General features: G+C 42.9%; 1 protein-coding gene and 1 long non-coding RNA gene across 3 annotated transcripts in view; one reads left to right on the top strand and one right to left on the bottom strand.

The window, feature by feature from the left end:
• Positions 1-6,702: 6,702 nt before the first annotated feature.
• On the bottom strand, positions 6,703-8,928 carry LOC141573218 (uncharacterized). Its single transcript, XR_012498925.2, has 2 exons — positions 7,834-8,928; positions 6,703-6,965 (listed from the first exon to the last, which is right to left on the bottom strand). It is a non-coding gene; the product is annotated as an uncharacterized LOC141573218 (long non-coding RNA).
• A 147-nt stretch (positions 8,929-9,075) lies between these two features.
• GARS1 (glycyl-tRNA synthetase 1) overlaps positions 9,076-23,258 on the top strand; it is a 41,678-nt gene continuing 27,495 nt past the window's right edge. For both annotated transcript variants that reach the window (XM_088797670.1, XM_074340945.2), the window contains exons 1-6: positions 9,076-9,381; positions 17,328-17,429; positions 18,191-18,293; positions 20,016-20,157; positions 21,366-21,454; positions 22,066-22,142. In XM_088797670.1, coding sequence (XP_088653796.1) covers positions 9,163-9,381; positions 17,328-17,429; positions 18,191-18,293; positions 20,016-20,157; positions 21,366-21,454; positions 22,066-22,142 — 732 coding nt within the window. In that variant the 5' untranslated portion in view covers positions 9,076-9,162. The remainder of the gene's footprint in view (positions 9,382-17,327; positions 17,430-18,190; positions 18,294-20,015; positions 20,158-21,365; positions 21,455-22,065; positions 22,143-23,258) is intronic.

The raw sequence follows: 23,258 nt of genomic DNA, 5'->3' as shown, positions 1-23,258 counted from the left end.
TGTTACCAGAGATGTCAGTTGACATGATGCCAAAACAGGGCAGTGTTCCATCTGAGCTAAGGATTCTAGCAGGAGTGGGGAGAAGGTTTGGTGTCTCTGCGCTGCTGTGGGATCTATCCTGGTCACCTGGGCCTGAAGCAGAAGAGCCGTCTTCTGCCGCCTGCAGCATCTCTCGCTGCAAAAACCCGGTCCCTGTGAGGCTGAGGTGCAGGCACTCTGTCATTCTACCTTCTGTCTCTGTCCCCAAACACGGGACATAAAATTCTGCTCTCATCATCTAAGCAACAAATGAAAAACAAGTGAAAATTAAATCATGCCAATCTCCTTCGCAGAGGCCACTCTCTCTGGGTTGCCAGATGGAGCCTAAGCTGGGAAGTGAAGCTGATCAAGCTCACCTCCGAAACCCTGGGTCATGAGGAAACTTCCAACTAATGGGCACATTGCTCTAACCTCTCCCACATGACGTGCCAGCAAAGAGCTGGGCCAGGAAAGCCTCCACTCATTGAATCATCACAGAGGATGCCCCAAGGGTCGCTCCCAGCATAGGCAAGGGACAGGCAAAGCAAGTGGCAGATGCAGGACCCTCACCAGGAAAAGTCGCAACCAGACAATTGCCAGGCATTTAAAAACATCATGAAATGATTGCCTCTAAGAAGAAAGAGTACAGGAAAAACAGTGGGAAAATAAAATAGAATCAAGGAAAATGGAAGTTAGCCCAAGGGAGAAAAAACACTGCTGCAAATATTGGAAGGATGCAAAATGAAACGGAAATAGAAGAGTTGAAAAGAATTAGATAGGCAAAGACACCTGATGTTCATGAAATTATTAAGCGCCTATGATATACCAGGCACTGGAATACAGTAGCTGTATAACCAACACTAGCCAGGCCCTTATGGCCCTTGAAACAAAACTGGGTCTTGTTTTCAGCTTTCCAGACCATCTACAGTCAAAACTGCGATGGCCACCCAACAAAGCGCCCTCAGACAAGGGGCCCTTGTGCTCCCGCCATCATTAGGCATCTGATATTACTCAGCATTGGAACAGCCTCCTAAAAAAGTCATTTACAAAGATTTCGAACTTTACCTTGTCACCTCCTCTTTAGCTTGTTCACTGTTATGGACTGAATTGTGTCCCCCGCACCTGCCAAATGCATAGATGGAAGCCCTAACCCCCAAAATTACTGTATTTGGAGATAGGACCTGTAGGGAGGTAATTAAGGTTACATGAGGTCATAAAGGTGGGGCCCTGATCCAACAGGACTGGTGTCCTTACAAGAGGAGGAAGAGACACGAGGAGTGCACAAGACGGCAGCCGGCTACAAGTCCAAAAGAGCGTCTTAACCTGCAATTGAATTTGGGGCACCTTGATCATGGACTTCCAGCCTCCAGAACTGTTGGAAAGTAAATGTCTGTCGTTTAGGCCCCCCAGCCTGTGCTATTTCGTTATGGCAGCTCGAGCAGACTAATGCAGTCATGAATGTGGCCCTGCCTAGAAAGGGATCACCTCCCCGTGGTGGCCTCCTCGGTAATGACCAGAACAAAAAGGGTGGTGAGCTATATAAGCCTATTAGGAAAATTTGGGATTCTACCTTGACCATTCCTGTATTCTTTTTATCTATTGTAAGATGTACGGAAATACAGTTTACCATCTTAACCATTTGAAGTGCACAATTCAGTGTGATCACGTACATTCACGATGTTAGGTAACCGTCACCGTGATCTATTTCCAGAACTTTCCTATCATCTCCACCTGAAACTTTGTACCCGTTAAACAATAACTCCCCAGCCCCCTCCGCCAGTCCCTGGTAACTTCTATTCTACTTTCTGTCTCCAGGAATTTGCCTTATCCAGACACAGCGTGTAAGTGCAATCACACGATATCTGTCCTTTTGTGTCTGGTTTATTTCACTTAGGAAATGGTTTCAAGGTCCATCCATGTTGTCACGTGTCAGAATTCTCTTCCTTTCTTTGGTGAAATAATATTCCATTGTGCTATGTACATAGCACATTTTGTTTATCCATTCATTTGTTCCTGTATTCTTGAGAGTTCTCTTTACTCCTTAGTGGTTAAGCCTCTGTTGTCAGTTAGTAATCATTTATATTAAACTTTCCCTGTTACCATTGTGTAGTTTTTGTCTCCCAACTAGGACCCCGACTGACATGCCTGCCTTTGGAACTGCTCTTCTCTAATTCAGTGTGACTTTGGGGGTCCATCATGGCACCTCATTTCTCTCATCATAAATCATAAGCTCCATCACTTCAGTAACCGTGAGGGGTCCCAGGGCAGGCATAGGACCCAACCAGTATCAGTCAGATCCTCCCCCAGGGTTGGTAGATGGATAGGGGAGACACTGACCTACAGGTGGATATGGGGATCCCCAATGGGGATTACTATGCTGGGGTTCTTGCAGCCACATTCCTAGACGTGTATAGGGGGCTTATCTCGTGGTCAGAGAAATTGAGACCCAGATGCAAAGAGAAATGGAGAGTCATATGGTCTGCCTCCAAGACACCTAGAGATAGTATAGGCTGAGAAGAAGGTTAGAATTTAAGGAACCGAGGAAGTAAATAAGAAGAGTGAGAACAGCAGCCAGAACTGCAGAAGAAACATCAGGAGATGGTGGCATCATGCTATCATGATATCAAGACAGGATCCTTTAAGAGAAGGGCTGGGGTGAACAGTGGACGATAAATGGCCCCTGGATGGGGCGCCCGGTTGTGATGGACCCCAGTGTAAACTGTGTCAGCAGCGTGCTCTGGATTCATCACCTCTGGGCCTCTCCCTGTCCACCTCCAGCACCCTCGAGAGCCCTGGGCTTGGGCCACACTTGCCGTTCCCCAAAGGTGCCATCCATGGCTTTCAAGCTTCCCAGCTTAGCCTTTCGACCAAGTCTCACTGACTGCCAAGTTCAGCTCTTCAGAGCGGCCCAGCAGGTCAGGTCCTTGATCCCAAGGGGGAGGAGCCGCTCCCGCAGGCCTTGATGTGGTCCTTCCTTGGATCACTTGTTGCGCTGTTGGCTTTGCTCGTTCTGTCTCCTCCTTCAGCCCATGGACTCCTTTAAAGCCTGGAGTCCTTGGGTTTATACGTCTTTGTGTTCCAAGCACTCAGCACAGGTCTGGCCTTGAAAGGAGCTCAGTGCACACTAATGGATCAGAGCCGGCAGGGGTGCGCTCATCGACCTTCCTGATGTAGGAGAATGCGATCTGGTTGCCATGGTGCTGACAGAGCTTTATCTACCTGCTGTTCTCAGGAGGAGCAGAGCACCCGGAGCTGACCGCCCTTTGGCATCTGGCCGGTGTGACCTGCGGAATTAACGAGGATGCATGTCTGGCCAACCCTGAGATGGCAAGACAGCCTTTCTAGCTACACACACCTTTCTGCGCTTCGCTCCCCGGCAGGTAAACTGTTGGGTAACATCAAAGAAATGTCCTCTTTTCTGTCCCCGGAAGATTTAACGGGCTCCTCTTTTGCCAGTATTCCCTTAGCTCTCATGCCAGTTTTTTCTCCCCTCCTACACTGTCCTTTCTATCTCCTTGTCAGCCATCCTAGGACAGGGGTTTCCAAACTATAGCCCGAGGGCCAAATCCTCAGAGGATCTCAGCCTTTTCCTAAAGGCCTTGCACTGATTAAACGAGGCTCACCCACATTATAGAGGTTTCCTTTGCGCAAAGTCTACTGATTTCAATGTTACCCTCATCTAAGAAGTTCCTTCACAGCAACATCCAGTTGTGTTTGCAAAAATACCTGAGCGCTGTGGCCTAGTCAAGGTGACACATGAAATTGATCATCACAGCATGACCCAGTTCTAGTCAATGAGACGTCAACAGACATTGTTGAGTGGGCTTCTGGGAGGGCTTCTGACGAGGGAGGCAGTTTCCTTTTCTTTATCCTTCCTGCCTGAGAAGTGAGCCTAGTGGTCGGCACTTACTTCATCAGCCATCTTGAACTAGCCCTGAGGGAAAAGCCAAGAGACGCTCAGAGAACTCTGCCCCTGTATCCTTATGCCTTGCACCTGCCCTGGATTTCTCGCCTTTGCACCTCTTTTTGGATGAGAGAAAAACAGAGCCCTGTGTTGTTATGCCTCTGTTTTTCATGTCGCTGTTATGTGTAGCCAAATGCAATTCCTAATTAATACACCACTCTCTGCTTCTTGTCTCAGGTCTGAGCATTCTTCAGCCTGGCCCCCAAGCTTCCATTCACTCTGGAGTCTCCCAGCTGTCCCTCCAACAGATGTCCTGTCACTTGAACTAGCCTGAATGGGCTCTTGTTTGTATCCAAGAACTCTGCCTTATATAAGGCATAAGCCAGGTGGAAGGGACTGAGGAGATTTGGGGCGTGATGTGGGAGAGGGATGATAGAGATGAAAGTAGGTTCCAGATAGAGGCATGAGTCTGTGCAGAGGCCAAAGGCAAAAGGCCACACCCCCTGGAGGTCCGTAAGGCTGGATCACAGAGTGTGGGGAGACTGGCCAGAGGGAGACGGAGAGGTAGGCTATGGGGAGAGTAGACTTTATCTCGAGGGATATGGGAAGTCATGGGTAGGCTCTGTGTGTGTGTGTGTGTGTGTGTGTGTGTGTGTGTGTGTGTGTGAGTGTGTGTGTGCATGTGTGTGTGTCACATGATCACATTTCCAAATTGGGATGCTCACTGTAAGTATAGCAAGGGGCTAGGATTGCAGGGATCCAGGTAAGAAATGATGGAGGTGGGGGGAGAGGTGAAACAGAGTTTAGAGAGGCTTGGAGATAAATAAAATAGGCAAGAACTGTATTTGGTGGGTAAAGGAGAGAAAGATGTCAAGTTCAGAATAAAAAATTCTGGCTTGAGCCCCTAGATGGATACTCTCCCTTCTTCTAGGTTTATCATCCTCACCACACCCCTGTGCCCATGGAAGGGTTCCTGGTGGCCGAAGAACCCGTCATCTCTCATCCCCACCCTGGAGTGACAATAGTCACCGTCCTTCACATGGTCTCAGGTCACGTCATCAAAGGCAGTGAAATGGTCTTGCTCCCTTGATTCTGGTTAGAACATCCACCCGGTATATCATGTCCGGTCTTGGGCCCTGATGTGGGGGAGTTTAACAACCGGAACTTGTCCAGGTAAGGTGACCATCAGGAAACCGTGCTACAGAGGAAGGTCTGAGGGACCTGGGATTGGACAGTTTTTAAGGGGATACGGCTCCTGTGTGCAAATATCTAAAGGCAGGGGGAGCAGAGAGGGTTCTGGGTCAAAAGCTGCTTTCTGCTCAGCAACCCTCTGAAGGCCAGGCCTGCAAGCACCCCTGCACAGCCCACTCTGCCTGGGAGCTGGTTTGTGAGGAGCTGCTCCCCTCTGCTGGACAGATGGAGACCTGCTCTCCTTCCATTTAGAGATTTGCTTCCCTAAGTCACAAATTCACAAACCCACAGTAAGAGTTGGAAGGGGCTAGAGGTCAGGTGTAGTCCCCCTCCATGTTCAGAAGGGGAGACTGAGGCCAGAGAGTTAGAAGAGGAGCTGGGACTAGGCGTGTGACGTCTTCCCACCCACACCAAGTCTGGGAAGCATCCTTAGAACCCTGGAGGTGTGGGGCTGGAAGAAAACCAGCTCCTGGGAACTCTGCACACACCTTAGCTTGAAGGACAAGCAGCAGGAGAAGGAGAAGGGGTGGGTACCTCACTTCAAGTAGAGGCATCAGAAAGCTGGAGAGATGCTCACCCAGGGCAGTGGACCAGGGCCCACCAGTCAGTCCACTCACTCTGGATAATTCCCCATCAGCCTGTGGGAGTGAGCCCCGCTTTGCCTACCTCCACACTCCTGAAAAGGTGTGTATAAACTGGACTTTGGTCAATCAGCTGCTCGTCTCACCCTCTCCCTCTTCCCGTGTCCCAGATATCCTCCCCACCTTTCTCATACACGGCCCAGTGTTTGTGGAGTAGTTAGGGCAAGCTCACTGCTCTGACAAACAGATCAGCATGTGTAATAGCTTAAACACAATGGAAATGTACTGTTTACGCATGTCACCAGTTCAAACAGCTTATCGGAAAGGGGTGGGGCAATGGGCTCTGTTCCACATCATCACTCAGGAACCAGGCTCTGCCATCTTTAACACAGGGACATCGATTTCCAGCCAGCAGAAAAGGGAACAGCATGGAGGGTGACACACGGGAGTTCATATAGGCCAGGCTGGGAAGTGGTGGCGGCAAGTGCAATCACGTTCCCTTGGCTAGAACTCAAAGGAGTTAAGGAGTGGGTTAAACTGTTGGAAGCTTCTGGAAAGAAGAAAGAGAACAACAGAGGGAAATAGAGCCCCAGAGAAACAGCCTCGCCTCTCCCCTCGCCTACAGAAAGAGCATATGAGAGAGAGGGAGTCCTCCCTAACTTATGTAGGAAATTATGTATGTATGTGAAATGGACTTGTCTTTGCTTAGAAATAGTACAAATTGTGGACCCAGCTAAAATAGTGTTTATCACTGAGATATTCGATTTTGAAGGACTTCCCATATTGTACCACTTAAAAATATTTTCAAAATGCAGAGGTTATTCACTCTGTAAAACAATGCAAGTAACACAGATACATTATATATATTTAAAAAATATAAGGCCCCCTTCCCTCCTTATTCTTTCCCCCTCTATCTCTCAATTTCTAAGTTATATATTGCTGTAATATTTGAAATTTCCAAGGAGCAAGTTTTTTTTTAATAATCAGAAAGACTAAAGATTGAGAGGATGAAAAAATAACCATGATCTTTATATTAGTTTCCTAGGCCTGTTGTAAAAAAGTACCACAAACCAGTAGCTTAAAACAATAGAAATGTATCCTCTCACAGTTAAGGACGCTAGAAGCCCACAGTCAAGGTGTCAGGAGGACCAAGCGCCCTCTGGGACTCTGGATAGAGTCCCTTCCTCACTTCGGTGGTGGCCGCCAACCCTTGCTGTTCCTGGGGTCACAGCTGTGTCACTGTCTTCACATGGCAGTCCTCCTGTGTATCTCTGTAGGAAGAGACAGGAGGAACTCTGTGAATTGAGGGAAATGCTCTTTTTCTTGATTGAGGCGTGGGTTATAAGAGGGTATTCCTTTGTCAAAATCCTTTGACATGCACACTTAAGATTTGTACATTTCAATGTAGGCACAAAGTTTGTTCCTCAGATAAAGAAAAGAACTTTCATAAGAAAAAAAAACAACTATGACCGTGTATATACAATGCTAGGGCCTGTCGTGGGTCCTTGAAAGAGCCCATCCAAATGAGGGTCCCTGAAACTCACTTACAGCTTCAGTAGTTTCATTAGCTACATGTTACAACTGCCTCTGTCCCCGCTGCTCATGTAGTAGTTGCGTGACTGTGTACAAGGTCACCTAGATAGCTTGGTGCCTTGAATCCCGACTCTGTAAAATGGGTATTATTATGGAACCTATTTCATTAGATTGGTAAATAAATTACATAACTTATAATACTAACTGGTGCACAGTAAGCCCTCAACATTTATAAGCTATTATTATTGTCTGCAGAGGTAGTTTTCTAAGGAAAACGACGTAGGAAATTCTGCTAAGAGCCACATGGACCTAGTGAAGCATCCTGAGCAGAGGTGTAACATGCCACCGCTCTGCCTTTTAGAAATAATCACTGAGGCAGCAGTGGGGAGGGCGGACTGGACGGGGGAAGAATGGATTGGGAGACCAGTGATAGGACTGTCGTCACACGAACATGGGAGACAGTATTGATCTAAAGAATTAAAAACTATGTAACTGGATTCAAAGGATACAGATTTTGAATATGTTTTAGTAACAATGTAAATAAGAGCATATAAAAATTAAGATCGTTTTTCATATTTAAAAATATTAAGATAAATGAAAAATTACCTATTAAAGCAAAGCCAAAGAAAAATTAGGATGGATAAAATATCAAATCTCGAAATAAAAGTTTTAAAAATACAAATTGTTTCATATTGCAAAAGGTTCTTCAGCCGCCCTCCCTGCCGATGCTACATTGTGAGTACTTTTCACAATGTGCGATTCTACAAATTGGAACAGGCAGAAAAGTAACATGGACTTTCCTACTACTGGGAAAGGTCTTCATTCTGGTGAGCCTGTCTACTCGTGCACACTCCTGGGTGGCACTGTTGGTCACAGGGAAGGTGTGTGTGGCTGGTTTCAGGAGATACTGTCCAACCGGTCTCCAATTGTCGCTTCTCCAGTTGACACTCTTCTCAGTGCAGGAGCATCCTAGTGCATCACTGGGCATTTCCCATCATCTTCATTTTAGGCCTTCTCCTGGCGATGCTATTTTAATAACCAACACATTTTTTATTTTTCTATTCCCTCTGTGCAAAGGGAATCCAGCTTTCCACTAACCCACACTTGGGACAGGAGGGAGGAAGGGAGCCATCCCCAATAGGCAGGTCCGCTGAGGTAAGACCACAGGGAATCCGGGCTCCTGGATAGCTCATCTCCACTCCCCTGCTTTATCATGTTTCCCTGCTTTTTCTCGTCCCTTTGCCTCTTTCCTTTCCTCATTTCTGCTGGTTCAAATCCTGCTCACCCAGCACTGATCTTCTCCCAAAAGTCCGTCACCCCTCCTCTCTTTCCCCAGCTTTTGTCTTGACGTTGGCAAGGCGTGGGTGTGTGAAGATGGGCAAGTCATTAAACCCTCTTGCCCTGTTTCCTCATCTGAGAAACATCTGAGCTTGAGCAACATTGAATGTAAACCCCTATCAGATTTGATGTTTTAAGACCCTTTCAGGCCTAAGGGGCAGAAGAACAGAAACAGTAGTGTGTTTCCCAGTGTGTCAGCCCGTGTCAGCGCCCGCCCGTGTGCAAGCCTTTGCATTGAAGGTCCGCGTGAGTTTCAGTTTGCATGTCTCGAATGGAGCTGTGTCCTTGAACGTCCACCCTCGGGGTGGCCGGAGGCATCATTCTGCAACGCTGCTGGCAGGGGGTTACCTGCGACCCCGCAGCCCTCCCGGGCGTCCCAGGTGGGGCTGGCCCTCTCGGAGCTCCGAAGGCCCCCGGGTTCTTCCGGGGTTTTGTGTCGAATCTGCTGGCGGCGAGCCGGTGCCGCGTTGCGGCGTGTGGAATGTGCGGCTGCGCGCGCGCCGCGGCGTTTACGCGGCGATTTCATCATGCTCGGGGCCGGGCCGCGCGCGCCGCTTCCGCCGCCGTATTCTCCGCACCGCCCGGGGCCGCCGGCTCATGCCCTTTCCGCGCCGGGCGCTGCTTAGAGCCGCCAGCACCGCTCTGCTGCTGTCGCTGCCACCCCGGCTCCCGGCCCGGCCACCGCTCCTGCCTCGCCGGCCCGTCAGCACGCGCGCCCCCGCCCCGACCTTACTCTCCGCCGCCTCCCGGAGCAGCATGGACGGCGCCGGGGCTGAGGAGGTGCTGGCACCTCTCAGGCTAGCCGTGCGCCAGCAGGTACCGGCACTCCGCCTTCCCTCTGGCCGGGCGCGACCCGCCACCCTCCCGTCCTGGTTATCCTCGCCTCTTTCTCCCCGGGCGCCCGCCCACCTGGCCGTGACCCCTCGCCTTCCTTCTCTGGAAGCCCTCGGTTTCCTGGCATCTTCCTCGCCTCCGCCACTTCGGACCCAGGTCCCCGGGTGCGTCGGCCACCGTCCCTCCCATGGACCGCCGTCCTTCCCTTATCTTGGGGGCTCCCTCGGATCCCCGTGGACAACCTGCATCGCTCGCGCGCTCGCGATCTGCCCTCCTTTCCCATCTTTGTTGCTGCCCGCGCCTCCTCGCTCCCCGATGGCGTTGGGATCGGTGACCCTTTGCTTCTCCTCCTGTCCGAGCTCAGTAACCTCCACTTCGCTTGTCCAGCCTCCGCTGTGTTCCTTGTGCACCGTGGGTGGCGAGGGTCCCAGTTCTTCCCTGGTCGGTCACGAGCCGAAGCTGCGGCTTCTCTCCTCTCAGCCGGACTCTTCGGGATGCTTTGCGGGGTGTTTCCTCCTTGACACCTTCCTTCAGGCAGCGCTTAGTTTGCCGAATGACCGGCTGAGAAAATACAAGTAGTTGAAACGTGGATGTGGGGATGTGTTGAACTTTTCTTTTTTCCCCTTCTAATAATGATGTCAGTTCTTCATCCTTCGCTCATGTCATTTTTTTCTGGCTCCCGAAAGGGCCACTTGGAATGAGTGAGTTTCAGATGGTAAACCTGGGGAGCCGTGAATGTTGCTGAGTTGCTCGGTGAAGTCAGCCATCCTTCGTTTGGAGCGTTTCGAAATTTGCTTTTGCGGAAGGGAGGGTCGTTTTATGGCTGGAGGACTTGGTGATTTATTTGTACAGGCCCGCGTTTCCTAGGGCGCTGCGTGGATATCTGAATGTAGAGAGGACGAGGACAGGATTATTTCAGATGAATTTTCACGTCCAGTCAGGTAGAGCCAAAAGCTTGGAATAGGACCCCGGGGATCGATGACTTCGTAGTAAACATGAAACGGGTTTCTCCTGCACGGGCGCCTGATGCAATAACTTGCCTTAGCTACGGAGGGTGGAACCCTCTCTCAGAAATAATTCATTGGGCAGAGCTGCCACAAATCCAGCAAATCCTGCCACTTTGCAGTGTCTACTTCTTGCTAGTGTGAACCTGACTGATTCAGTCGTGTTTTATTTTGCAAGTTCACTATGGGCTTAATGTTTTTCATTATTGTTATCGGAACTCTGTGTATGCTTATTCTCCGTCTCCCTACACCCACGATCCCCAAATAAAATTAGGTGTGGTCCCTTTGTCTTTTCTGTGACTCTCAATTTTTTTTTCATGTCCTTCACTTTCATGTCCTACATCTAATTGAAAGAAAAAAAAAGAAAAGAAAAGAAAACCAAAACACATGCTCAAACCCCTCCCTCTGCCACGTTAGTCTGGAAGTGCAGTGCAAATTACTCATCTGTAGTCAGAACTGGGGAAGTAGTTAACTGAAGTAAACTTTGATGGAGGAACAACCTCCCCGTGCCGTTACTATCTTCTGTATTGTTTATGTTGGCTTGTTTGTTAATTTTTTCTGTACTTGAAGATATTTTCTGAGTATGTAAGTTAGTTTATGTAAGTTAGTTCACGTTCTTTTTCTAATTTTCCAGGACCACACATATATGAACTTTAGATCACACTGATTCCAGTGTCAGCTGGAAGGGAATTTAAAGACATCTAGGTAAACCCATTTTGTTTTTTGCTTCTGAGGAAATGAGACACACTATCCCATCTATCCATTTTGCATATTTCCATTGTGAAGTGTATGCAATTGAAGACATCCTTGGAGTGGGAATTTCAAGGTGCTTATCACCAGGTCTTGTTAGTGGGATGTGTTTCCAACAAATATGTGTTTCATATTAATTTGCTAATCGACTAGGCTGTGTAGATGCTGTCACTTTTAAAGGTTTAGTTTGTTGATTGACTGACATATATTTTCCCATGGCATATTCCTAGGTATTTCCTGGAGGATTAGTTAGAAACTTGTAGGAGGGCTTCAGAACATCAGGAAAACTACTGCATTAGTTGTTTGATGAGGGCACTCTAGGACAATTTAGTTTTTAAAATATTAGGAATTAGCATAGAGTGGCCAGCTTTTATTTTGCCAAATAAGGACATTTAAAAAATGAGTACAGTCATCAAACTGCCACCTGAATTCGTGTTTCATTTCATTAAAAAAAGAATATTTTAATATATAAGAAAAAAAGGCAGACCGTAAGCCAGAATAAAGAAGTTATTTATATTGAGTAGGTTTAGCTTTGAAAAAAGATCTAAAACTTTTTTTTTTTTTTTTTTTTACCATATAGTAATGAAAATTCTGTTCTGCAGTGTCTTGTTTTGGATCTATTGCTCTAGGGCACTGGTCTCAAATTGTGGTCAGCAAATCCTTGGAAGTCCCCAAGGTCAAAGCCATTTTTATAATAAGATGCTGTTTTCCTTTTTCACTGTGTTCACATTTGCACTGATGGTGCAAAAGCTGTGGTGGGTAAAACTGCCTGCCTTTAGCACTGATCAAGTGAGGGACACCAAGCTAAGTCACCATATTACTCGTCACACTCTAACAGTTAAAAAAGAAAACAAGAAGTGAGTTTTGCTGTAGATTGTCCCTGACGGAGCAGTAAAAATGATTAATTTTATTAAATCCAGACCTGTTTTCATCCATCAGTTTAATTTTCCGTGTGACAAAATGGGAGGTATGCATAAAGCATATTGAAATACGATGACTGTGTCAGGGAAAACATTTGTGTGACTGAGTTACAGGCTGAACCATCTGCCTCTTTTAATTGAACACTATTTGTAAAATGTCTGCGAAAGTATTGTTATTCAGTCTTGGGTACTGGGCATTCATTTTTTGGGAAAATGAGTGAAGTGAGACTGTCATTTCAAGAAAACAACTGATAATATTTGTAGTCAATAATAAAATTAAGTTTTTAGGAAATTTTAGAATTTTGGAAAATTCATTACTGTTATGTATAATGAATTAATAAATATTTAAAATTTGCATTTTAATTTCTAATACAGTAAAAATTGATAGAAATGACCCACAACAACAAAAGCATTTTGGCGTCCTCGGTAATTTTTAACAGTATAAAGAGGTTCTGGGACCAAATTTCTAGAACTGCTGCTTTAAGGGAATGGACGTATCTGATTTATATGAACACCAGTGTGGTCTGTTGGCTGGAATAGCCCTCCAGGAGCTGAAACTTAATTGTCAAGATAAGAGAGGTTTTTGAAGAATTGCTGGATGGGCTTTCGTTATATCCCTGAAGTTGTATTTCCAGAGTTTGGATCTGACTCCACGGTTTACTAGCTGGTGGCATTCAGCAAATTTGTTAACCTTTCTGTAGTCAAACTTCTTCATCTGTAATACAGGACTGGAGTTATAAACATTAAAATATGATACGTAGTTCATGTAAGTACTGACAATGCTGCCCATAATACATGGTAAGTTCTTGGTAAAATGTTAGGTATCATTCTGAGATGAGTGTGGCTTAGTGGAGTGTTGGTTTTACCAAATCGTTGATGTCTTCTGAATTTGGTAAGACAGGGTAGTAGAAAAGCCTTTTTAATGAGTTCTTGGGTGGTCTTTAAATGATGATTTACTGTCTAAATCACTAACGATAGGAATAGATATGTGAATTAACATTGTGTTTTGATGTTTCATATTTTCTTGTACTGTTAATTGGGAGGCTACAGATAAAACCCAGATCTTAGTAGTAGTTAGAGACTTAGGGTGAAGAGCCCTGGATTTTTCTCTGCATTGATCTTCTGAACTGAGAGTGCCTATTAAAGCTCTTGCTTAATCCACAAAGGGCAAATAAAACGTTTATGAAGTTTTTGTCCATAGCTATAAAACACTCGGAAATCTGAGACGAACCCATTAATCTAAACCAGAACCCTCTAGCCCCATGTGTGTAAAGGCAAACACCTTGCAAAGTAGAAGAAATGTTTTCTTGTTTTTTCTTGGCCGGCTGAATATGTGTCCTGATATATATGAAGGATCCATGAAGATCCGGCAGAATGATATCTCACCTAATAACTAGTTTGCTTTATAATCACAGGCTCTTTGTTCAAATATATGTTTTTATGGCAAGAATTTATCCAGGAACTAAGCTTCTTATTGATGTTTCTTAAGGCTAATTTAGAGACATTGATGACGTTTAACATCAGTTTCATTGAAAACACACACACACACAAACACACAAAATACAGTTGGGTGGTGAAGAAGAGAGAAGAAAAATAATTAGAAATTAGGAATCCTTAAGTACTTTCATCCATGTTAAGATCACCTCCAGTTCTTTTGTTTTCAGGATTCAGTCATTACAAATCATGATTTTAAAAGTGATAGAAAGAGATTAATTTTAAACTCTTCCTCCCTGTACCTTTACTTGTGGCGGGCTTGCCAGTGCCCTTCGGGAAGCTCCAACAGAAAAAGGAGATGAAATATGAGAGATTGGCAGTACTTGACACACGGGTAGACAGTCAAAAGAATCGCTGGCCTGCTTCTTTCAGACATTCAAACAGAGTTACTACTTGCCAGCCTCTTCAGGATAAAGGCTCTCACAGAGCTCTTATCCCCATCAGGAAGCACCGTTAGCAAACATTTATGAGACAGATGTTCTGATAAATAGAGGAAGCGAAAAGAACACTGCATGAGTCAAGAGTAAACCAGTAGATATTACTGAGTATTGAGTGCTTGGCACTGTGCTGGGTTTAGGTTATGATATCAGTCCACAAATATTTGAGTGTCAGAATTGACATGCCCAAATTCTGTCCTAATACAGAGACAGATAAAATGCATGTACATAGGTGAGCCAGTGCATTGATGGGATGATTTCCGGTCTTGTCAGTGTAGTGAAGAAGCTGAAATAAAGTTAGAAGCTGACTAGGGCCATTGCATTAGCTAGAGAGCTCAGGATAGTAGGATAAAAACTGCTAGGATAGTATAATGACAGACCAGAGTTATTTGTACACAAGAGGAAAAACGAATTCAGTAGCTCTGAGCTTTCAAACCCAGCTTCCCCTTTTATACCAGGTATTTTGGAATTCCCCACTACTCTCCTGTAATGAAATTCTTACGAAATCCATACTAAATCTAATTATAGAAAAAATACATATACATGTACTGCTCTAAATATAATACAAAGAGATAAAAAGGAATTGCTATTAAAATAATATGTATTTTAATATGCAAATTTGGGGATATGACTCCACTGGCAGTTCTGCTGAAGTAAGCAGATGCTCATACACACGTTTACTGTGACTGCATTTGCTATACGTGCACATTGTTAGAGGTGAAGTGTGTTGGTTGCTCAAACACCACAGTACCATTGCTGTGGGTCACGTGGTTTTGTTTGTTTCGAATACTAACAACTCTTTGTAAAACTGAATAAAACAAGGTATAGTCTTCCTTTAAATTGCATTTTCCTGGGTGCATCCCTGGAACATTGAGTGTATGTTAAAACTGGGAAAATACTTCTGATTATATGTAAGCAGAGTCAGGCTCAAGGTTCAGGTAACTAGAAACAGTTTTTTCACCTCCTGAGAAGGGCATTGTAAAGTAGCGTGAATTGCAGGAGAGGGAGGCTGTCATTGAATGTGGAGTAGTAGGCGGGAGCTTGGCAAATGTCAGTAAGGGGAAGGGATGATGACAAGCCCTTTAAAGGAGCAGGGGTTTTACAAAGAGGAAAGAGGCATCGGTTTGAAAGTACAGAGGGGAATAAGGAGGACATCTATTCCATTTCCCGCCCCTGAGGATCAGAGGGATATTGGAAAAAAAACCTACCCTCATTGAGACAGCTTCAAGGGAGAAGTGTCTCCAAGGGGCTATTGTAAGGTTGGAATATTTGGGAAATACTTCACAGAGGATGTGGTAGCATTTCATTAAGTAAAGGGAAGCACTTTTGAATAAGAGGACAAATACAGTTGAAGACATTGAGGTAGAATCAGTCACCAAATGAGGGATGCTATGTGTTTGTGAAAAGAAGGCATACTAAGATGGGGAAGAGATGACATGAATTAGGGAATTTGGTGCCTGGTGTAATCGTGGAGACACCTTTAGGTGAGAGACAAACTAGTAATCTGTTACAGCAGTCTCCTCTGAAAGGTGAAAGGGAGAGATTAGCTTTGAAATTCTGAAGTGAAATTGACCAGATGTTGGGAGGAAAAGTAGGGTAACTTGATGTTTCTTGTGTGGGAAACGGTAGATTTTGTTGCCATTAACAAATGGAGAGCAACACACAGAAGAAGGGACAAGTTTGGAGCAGAGAAAAATAATTCAGTTCTAAACAAGATGGGTTTGATACATGTAAAAAACAATTAGGCCACAACCAAGTTGAGGGTTTTTATAGCATAATTACAGCTATAAAACACTTGTGTGCCTACTTTGTGTTAGGTACTACTGAAAATAGTCTACTTAAGTTGTTTCATGTATTCTTTATAACAATCCAATGAGGTTAGTATTGTTACTCTGATATTACAGAGGTTTTAATTTGCTTGGATTTCACAGTCAGCTGATCAAGTATTAAAACCCAGGTCTTTAATCCCTCTTAGGTACTGTATATTATACAGCTTGTCTAGGTGTGAACTTTTATATATTGTTTGGATTTCATTGTGCTTCGTAATTCTGAGAATTCAGTCTTGGAGCAATTATAGAAAAATTCATAGCCATTATCTTTTCAGATATAATCTCTTACAAATTTTCTCTGTTCTTCTGGATTGTCAGACTTTCATTCTTTTCTCTATGTCTTATTACCTGATCTATATTTTTAACTCATTGTCTTTCTGCTTCATTCCGTGAATTGTCCATGGATACTTTCTTTTGGTCTGTCTTCTAGGTCACAGATTCTCTCTTCAACTGTATCTAATCTGCCTTTAAACTTGTCCAGTGAGTTTTTAATGTCAGTGATTAATTTCCAGATGATGTGTGTAGTTCTTTCTCAAATTCCCTAATTGTTTTTGATAGTCTCTTGTACTTTGTTCATGTTTGTGATTTCTCCCTTTATTTTTTAAAATGTCTTAAGCATTTAAAAAGTATATTTCATCATTCTAATACTTTGGGGGCATCTTATTCTGTTATTTGTTATTTGTCACTCATGGTGGCTTGTTTCCTCATGGGTTTTTTAATTTTGAGCTGAGTGCTTCTTATTTTGGTGACATTTATCTGGAAAGTCCTAAAAGAGTGGAAGGTTTACTTCTCCAAAGGGCAGTGGCTTCTGTTCAGCACCCAAGGGCTCTGTCAGTTTGACAACTTTATTTCTCAGCTTGGAGTTTCCTGGACCGTGTAGGTAGTGTTTTGTTTGTTTGCTGTCCCAGATTACCTATTCCACCGCATTATTTTAAGTGTGGGAATCAGTGTACAGGAGGTAGGTTGTTGGACGTGAACAAAGTAATCTAGAGAAACTAACAAGGAAAAACATCCAACAATTAAGTAAAGGGCAGAAGAAGATGATCCAGTAGTAACTGAGAAGAAATTGCCAGCGAAGTAGGTGGAAAACTAAGACAGTCATTTTTTGTAAGGAGAGAGGAGAGAGATTCGAGGAGGGTGGTCAGTTTATTGGTTCTTCTGTTCATAGTACTAATCTTGTTCTCTTATGCTTTTTATCAGTGCTTTTTTTCTCCTCCTTCTCCAGCTGTCCCCTTCCCCCAAAGGAAAAAAAAACAAAAACACTATTAATAATCACCTTAAGCCCTTAGAGCATAGTTATTTGTGTACTTGCTTGTATGTTCTTCTGGATTATAAATGCTGAAGAGAGATCTTTAGTTATTCACAGTGACCTTTCACATAATAAACATTTGAATCTTATACAGATGCTTTTTAAAAGGCATGCTTAAAAACTCATTCCTAACTTTTCTTGACTTCTGAAACCAGTCCTGACTGTATTTTCTCTTTGTTGGCTAGGGAGATCTTGTGCGAAAACTGAAAGAAGACAAAGCACCCCAAGTAGATGTAGACAAAGCAGTGGCTGAGCTCAAAGCCCGGAAGAAGGTTCTGGAAGCAAAGGTGAGTGTTGGGATCCTAAAATAGGAAACATAAGTAGGTATAGGATTATTCATCTTTGTTTAATCTCTGTGGGTGAGAAAGACCTAGAAAAGTTCCTGAACAAGCACCATTTGCTTTCTCTCCGTTTATTCAGAGTGCCTGGCCCATCTCCTCTGCCTGGCGGCAGACTCCTCATCCTTTCATGTGCAGCTCAAAAATGTCACCTTTTCTCTGAAGCCTTCCTGGTCCCTGATCTGTCCCTCCCCCCGTATCCTAGGCTCAGTGTGCCTCATGAGTTTCCCTGGAACGCATTGTGTTTGTTCTTTGTGAATTCTCCTGTGCTCAGAAATAATGGTTTTGTGTTTACAATTTTTTTTTTTCTGCTAAGGAGAAGGTCTGTCCATCTGATACACACTCTCAAATTTTTCAGACGATAAATCTCCCATCACCAAGCTGAAACAGTTTGGAGTTTTAAGCCAGTATTTTGCCTCAGTGATCCACTGAAAATTCAGATATTGCTTATCAGTGTCTGCGTCTAAGTAAGCATAGGCTTGTAGTCTTGGAAATGATCATATACTTTCCTAAATAACTAAGGAAAGGTATCTTCTCTGTAACTCGAAGGGGGAAGAAAACCCTGAGGTTGCTATTTTTTTTAAGGTTATTAAAATTTTGATAAATTTTAGACTGAATTTTGCTGAGGAATAAACTGAATTCATATATATAAATTCAAATTCCCACTCATCCCTCCAATCACATGTTTTCTATTTAAAAATCCCATCCAGGAGCTGGCATTACAACCCAAAGATGACATTGTAGACAGAGCAAAAATGGAAGATACCCTGAAGAGGAGGTTTTTCTACGATCAAGCTTTTGCTATTTATGGAGGTAGGAGATTAGTGACAGAAAGAACAATTGTGTTATTAGTGGCTTTAATATTGTTCTTAAAAACATGGCTTGCTAACTAATATCTAATTGTATGAGGTCACATGAAGCAAAGGGTAGATATTTTTCTTGCATTTGTTTAGAATCGGCCATTTGGTGTAAAATCAGTTTTTATTTCCCTCCACCCTACTTATTCTTGAAAGATTGCTTCTTTTTCATTACAATGTAATAAAATTGTTGGAGGCCCAGGTATTAAGCATTTAATATGCAGTTGGCCCTTGAACTGCATGGGTCCACTTATATGTGGAATTTTTAAAATAAATACTGTAAATGTATTTTCTCTTCCTTATGAGTTTCTTAATAACATTTTCTTTTTTCTAGCTTAGTTTATTGTGGGAATACAGTATATATTAGTTTGGTGCACAACTAATTGAGGTTTAAAAGGTTGAAGACAATTGCAAAAACCGCAATTGGTTTTGCACCAACGTAATAATACATATAACAAACAAGATATGCGTCAATTGACTTATGTTACCAGTAAGTCTTCCGGTCAATAGTAGGCTATTAGTAGTTAACATTTTTGGGGAGTCAAAAGTTACAAGTAGATTTTTGATTGCATGGGGGTCGGCACCCATAATCCCCCATGTTGTTCAAGCGTCAAATGTACATGTTAGACTTCTTAAAATGCAATGGAGACTGGAGCATTAGAGGACCATTGTCACACAGGGCACCTATACCATGCACCTCCACAGAAGGGCAGTGGTAAACCAGATAAACCAGAGTCCCTAGATTATCCTTTATGGCAACTACCAGGAGAAAACATTCTTCATAGGTACCGTGTTTCCCTGAAAATAAGACCTAGCCGGACAATCAGCTCCAATGCGTCTTTTGGAGCAAAAATTAATATAAGACCGGGTCTTATTTTACTATAATATAAGACCGGGTCTAATATAATGTAATACATAATATAATATAAAATATAATATATAGTATAGTGTAATGTAATGTAATATAATACCGGGTCTTATATTAATTTTTGCTCCAAAAGACACATTAGAGCTGAGTGTCTGGCTAGGTTTTATTTTCGGGGAAACATGGTATGTAGATAAATCTCTACATCTTTCTGAATGCTATGTGAACGTATGTAGGTGAATATAATTCACTGATTAAATGTAGAACGATAGTTTTCATAGTCAACAAATCATTTAAACAATACAGACTTTTAATACTTTGCCACTGAAACTTGATTTGAGTTTGGCTCAGCAGATTTCTAAATGTTTAACTTCTTGAGGTTTAAATAGTGGCTCAAATACCCAAGAATAAATTAGCGAATTACAGTAGGTGCTAAAATTTTAGATTATTGTTGTCAGCTGATGCAACAAATTAATTTCTAATTTCTATGGCAGAAAACTGGAATCGTTTTTCATTCTGTTTCTTGTATATAGAAAAACATCCTTCCTTTTTGTTTCTTTTTTTATTTCTTTTTGGCTAATCCAACTTGAAATTCTTACTATGGAAGTAGTAAACAGTAAGAGCATTTGAATTTTACTTCTGTCAGCTAGCGGAGGTAAGGCTCTCCAGTACTGAGGGATTTCAGTTGTTGACTTTCATACATGTTTAGGGAGTATGTGAAGTCTGACCGGTATCAGTTTCTCCTGTTTCCTTGTCGTCCTTTGTTCAGAGTGACAAGGGGAAGTGCACATTTTCTTCGTTGGTGTTTTACAGGTGTTAGTGGTCTGTATGACTTCGGGCCAGTGGGCTGTGCTTTGAAGAACAACATCATTCAGACCTGGAGGCAGCACTTTATCCAGGAGGAGCAGATCCTGGAGATCGACTGTACCATGCTCACGCCCGAGCCAGTGTTAAAGTAAGAGCTGACGTTCTCTACTACGCTTCTTTCAGTCCCTTTTTGGATTACAAAAACTACCAGTGTGCCTTGTGAAAATCTAGAAAATAAAGAAAAACAAATAAAACATTCACCTACTACTCACAGACAGCCATGTGAACATTGTATTGCTCCTTCCTGCCTGTTTTCTCTCTAAGTCCCTATCTCTGTATCAACGTTAGCAGCACTCTGGTTCTTTTCACGTAGCGTAGGTGAATGTTCGTTTATGTCATTAGTTTTCGAAAACGTTTTTAATAACAGTGTAGTATTCTGTTTTATGGATATGCTGTAATTTATTTAGCTGCTGCCATATTGTAGGCATTTAAATTGTTTCTGATTTTTGACTGCACTGAACATCCTGGGAGGTGAATTTTTGTGGATATCCCTGATTATTTCCTTGGTGTAAATTCTTAGAAGTTCTGGGCAAAGGTGTGTATACATTTTAATCAAATACTACTATGTGTATTGAGGTTTCAGTGCAGAAATTTAGATTGTTCCTACCAACACTATTGAAAGCTGAGCAGGGTTTCTTGAATATAAAACTGTAAAAGAGGAATTCTTAACCGTTTTTTTATCTCAGCACTCCATCTAATGTTGCCTGGTAAAGAGCTAATTTCACTGTTTGCATCCTTTGGGCTCTGAATAATTTCAGCCAATGAATTTCTGATGATGGATCTAAAAGATCAGGACAACCTGTTCTTTAGCTACTTGCTCCACGAATAGGAACTGTGGAGAGAGAACACCAGTGTCCATACAGGTTTCAGTGACAGAACTCAGAACTCTTTCATTCAGATTCAGTGTCTGTACTGAGTTGTGATTCTTGGCTAGTCACACTCACCATGGTGTTGGTCTTTGCTTAGCAATAATGGGAAAGGCATGGCTTCATTGATTCTGCAAAGTAGCACAGACTTTATGGCAAGTTGTGATAAAATACAATCTAGTTGATGTCTTTTTTCCTACGGGAAGGAAGAACTTGGGTAGAAGATAGGAGTAAATTCGAGGAAGAATTTTCTCTGGTGTACGTTATTATCTACCATGGATATACGTCATTCTACAAATGGGAGCTTCCATCTTCCAGGCTCACAGATATAGACTGTGGATAAACATATGGAAGGGGGATTGTCATAAGGTAAAATCTATGTGTCAATTTGTGTCAACATGACAAATTGACTTGGCATTTGTTAACTTAGGACCTCTGGCCACGTAGACAAATTTGCTGACTTCATGGTGAAAGATGTAAAAAATGGAGAGTGTTTTCGTGCTGACCATCTATTAAAAGGTACTGTTCTTCATCTCAGATAAATATTCTTTTAAGTACGATTGATCAAAACAAAGGGTTTAAATTAAACCTTTCTCAAAGTTTTTCTATTAAATATTTTTGGGGGGCATAATATACAAAGACTAAAGTTCACAGATCTTAAGTACACAGATCAAGTGCCTTACTAAAAAAAAACAATATATGCCGATAATTAGAAATTCTAAGTCAGCAAAAGAATCAAGACAATACCATGGGGGCGGCTGGTTAGTTTAGTTGGTTGGAGCGCGGTGCTCTTGACAACAGGGTTGCCGGTTCGATCCCCACATGGGCCACTGTGAGTTGAGCCCTGCACAGCTGGATTGGAACGACGGCTTGACTTGGAGCTGATGGGTCCTGGAGAAACACACTTAAATAAATAAAAGTTAAAAAAAACAAACAAACAAAAAAAAAACATCATGACTTTCCCTGTAGAATCAACCAAGGGATTCATATAAATTAAGAACATTATCTTTGGATTCATTTTTGTTTTTGTTTTGTTTTGTTTTGTTTTGACCTGTCTAGCATTGAAACTCAAAAATGCATTGTCCTTTTTCCTCTTGATTGAAATTGACATGTACCAACTGTTCTTGTAGCTCATTTACAGAAACTGATGTCTGATAAGAAGTGTTCTGCTGAGAAGAAATCAGAGATGGAAAGTGTCTTGGCTCAGGTGAGTACCTGAGAGATGTTATCACAGTAGCTCAGGGAGGTGCTGTCTTTCTTTCAGCACTCGATGACTGTTAAATTCCGTGTGGTGCTGACCCTGTGACACAGTTGTGAAGAAGCCAAGTTTACCGCTGCTCCTCATGGCACCTCTTTTGGCATTTTTTTTTCCTTCCTACCTTTTGTGGTTAACCCTGTATTTTAGTCAAAACTAGCAAATTCAGCTAACTAGGCATAAAATTTGTTCTCCTTGGAAACCCGTGTTCTGGGTTGAATAGCAAAACCGGAGGAGGGACTAATGATGGATAGTGTTCAGTGTCGAGGTGGAGATTTGGGGGCAGATGTCTTTATGAGCCCTGTTTTCTCAGCCACTTGATGTGCTTCTGGTTCCCTGCCGCTGACTGCAAGCTGTTGTTCTGAGGACCCAATACGCAGGCCCTGCTTTTCCGGGACACTCAAGTTTTATCATTTCTATTTAAGTTGACAGGTTTTAGGGAAGACGGAAGAGATCATAGAGACCATCTACTCTGATGTTTACCAAGTGCAGGAATACCTTCTATATCAGAAGTGGTTCCTACCCTTTTTTTGGGTCACAGACCACTTTAAGATTTTAACGAAAACTTCACATCTTTGCCCTAGGAAGACGCACATGTCCATCTATATATGTTGCTGATTTCTCACCTCATGTATTGATTTAAGCAAAGTCCATTCTTCCAACACCGTATTTGATCCTGAGGTCTGCTTTGGCTCACCTCGTAAACTTTATTTACTTCCTTGGGTAAAAAGAAAAAAACAACAACCAGTGCTGTGTTCATACATATTTTCTTTACATTGGTATGTAAATATGGGGCTGAACGTAGGACTCCCTCACTCTTTGCTTTTTTTCTCATGAGAATTTGCTGGATATTTTTCCACTGTTGGCGTAATTGTTTTTTAACATGCTATGTTTTCCATCTGATAGCTAGCTTTCCAACATTAGCTGAGAACGTTTCTCCTTCCTCATTTAAATTGAAAATCTTCTTCATCTGGCAATTTATTTTGGGTCCTTGTGAAGTACATTTTATCCCCTGTTTGAAGCTCATTGCTTTAGTATTGCTACTTATGATTTAGAAAATCAGTTCTT

The sequence above is a fragment of the Rhinolophus sinicus genome, chromosome 4 (assembly GCF_057876585.1).
Source record: "Rhinolophus sinicus isolate RSI-liver-muscle chromosome 4, RSI-T2T, whole genome shotgun sequence".
NCBI classification, from domain to species: Eukaryota; Metazoa; Chordata; class Mammalia; order Chiroptera; family Rhinolophidae; genus Rhinolophus; species Rhinolophus sinicus.
Note: the sequence above shows the minus strand (reverse complement) of the source record. Positions and strands in the feature narration are given on the sequence as shown.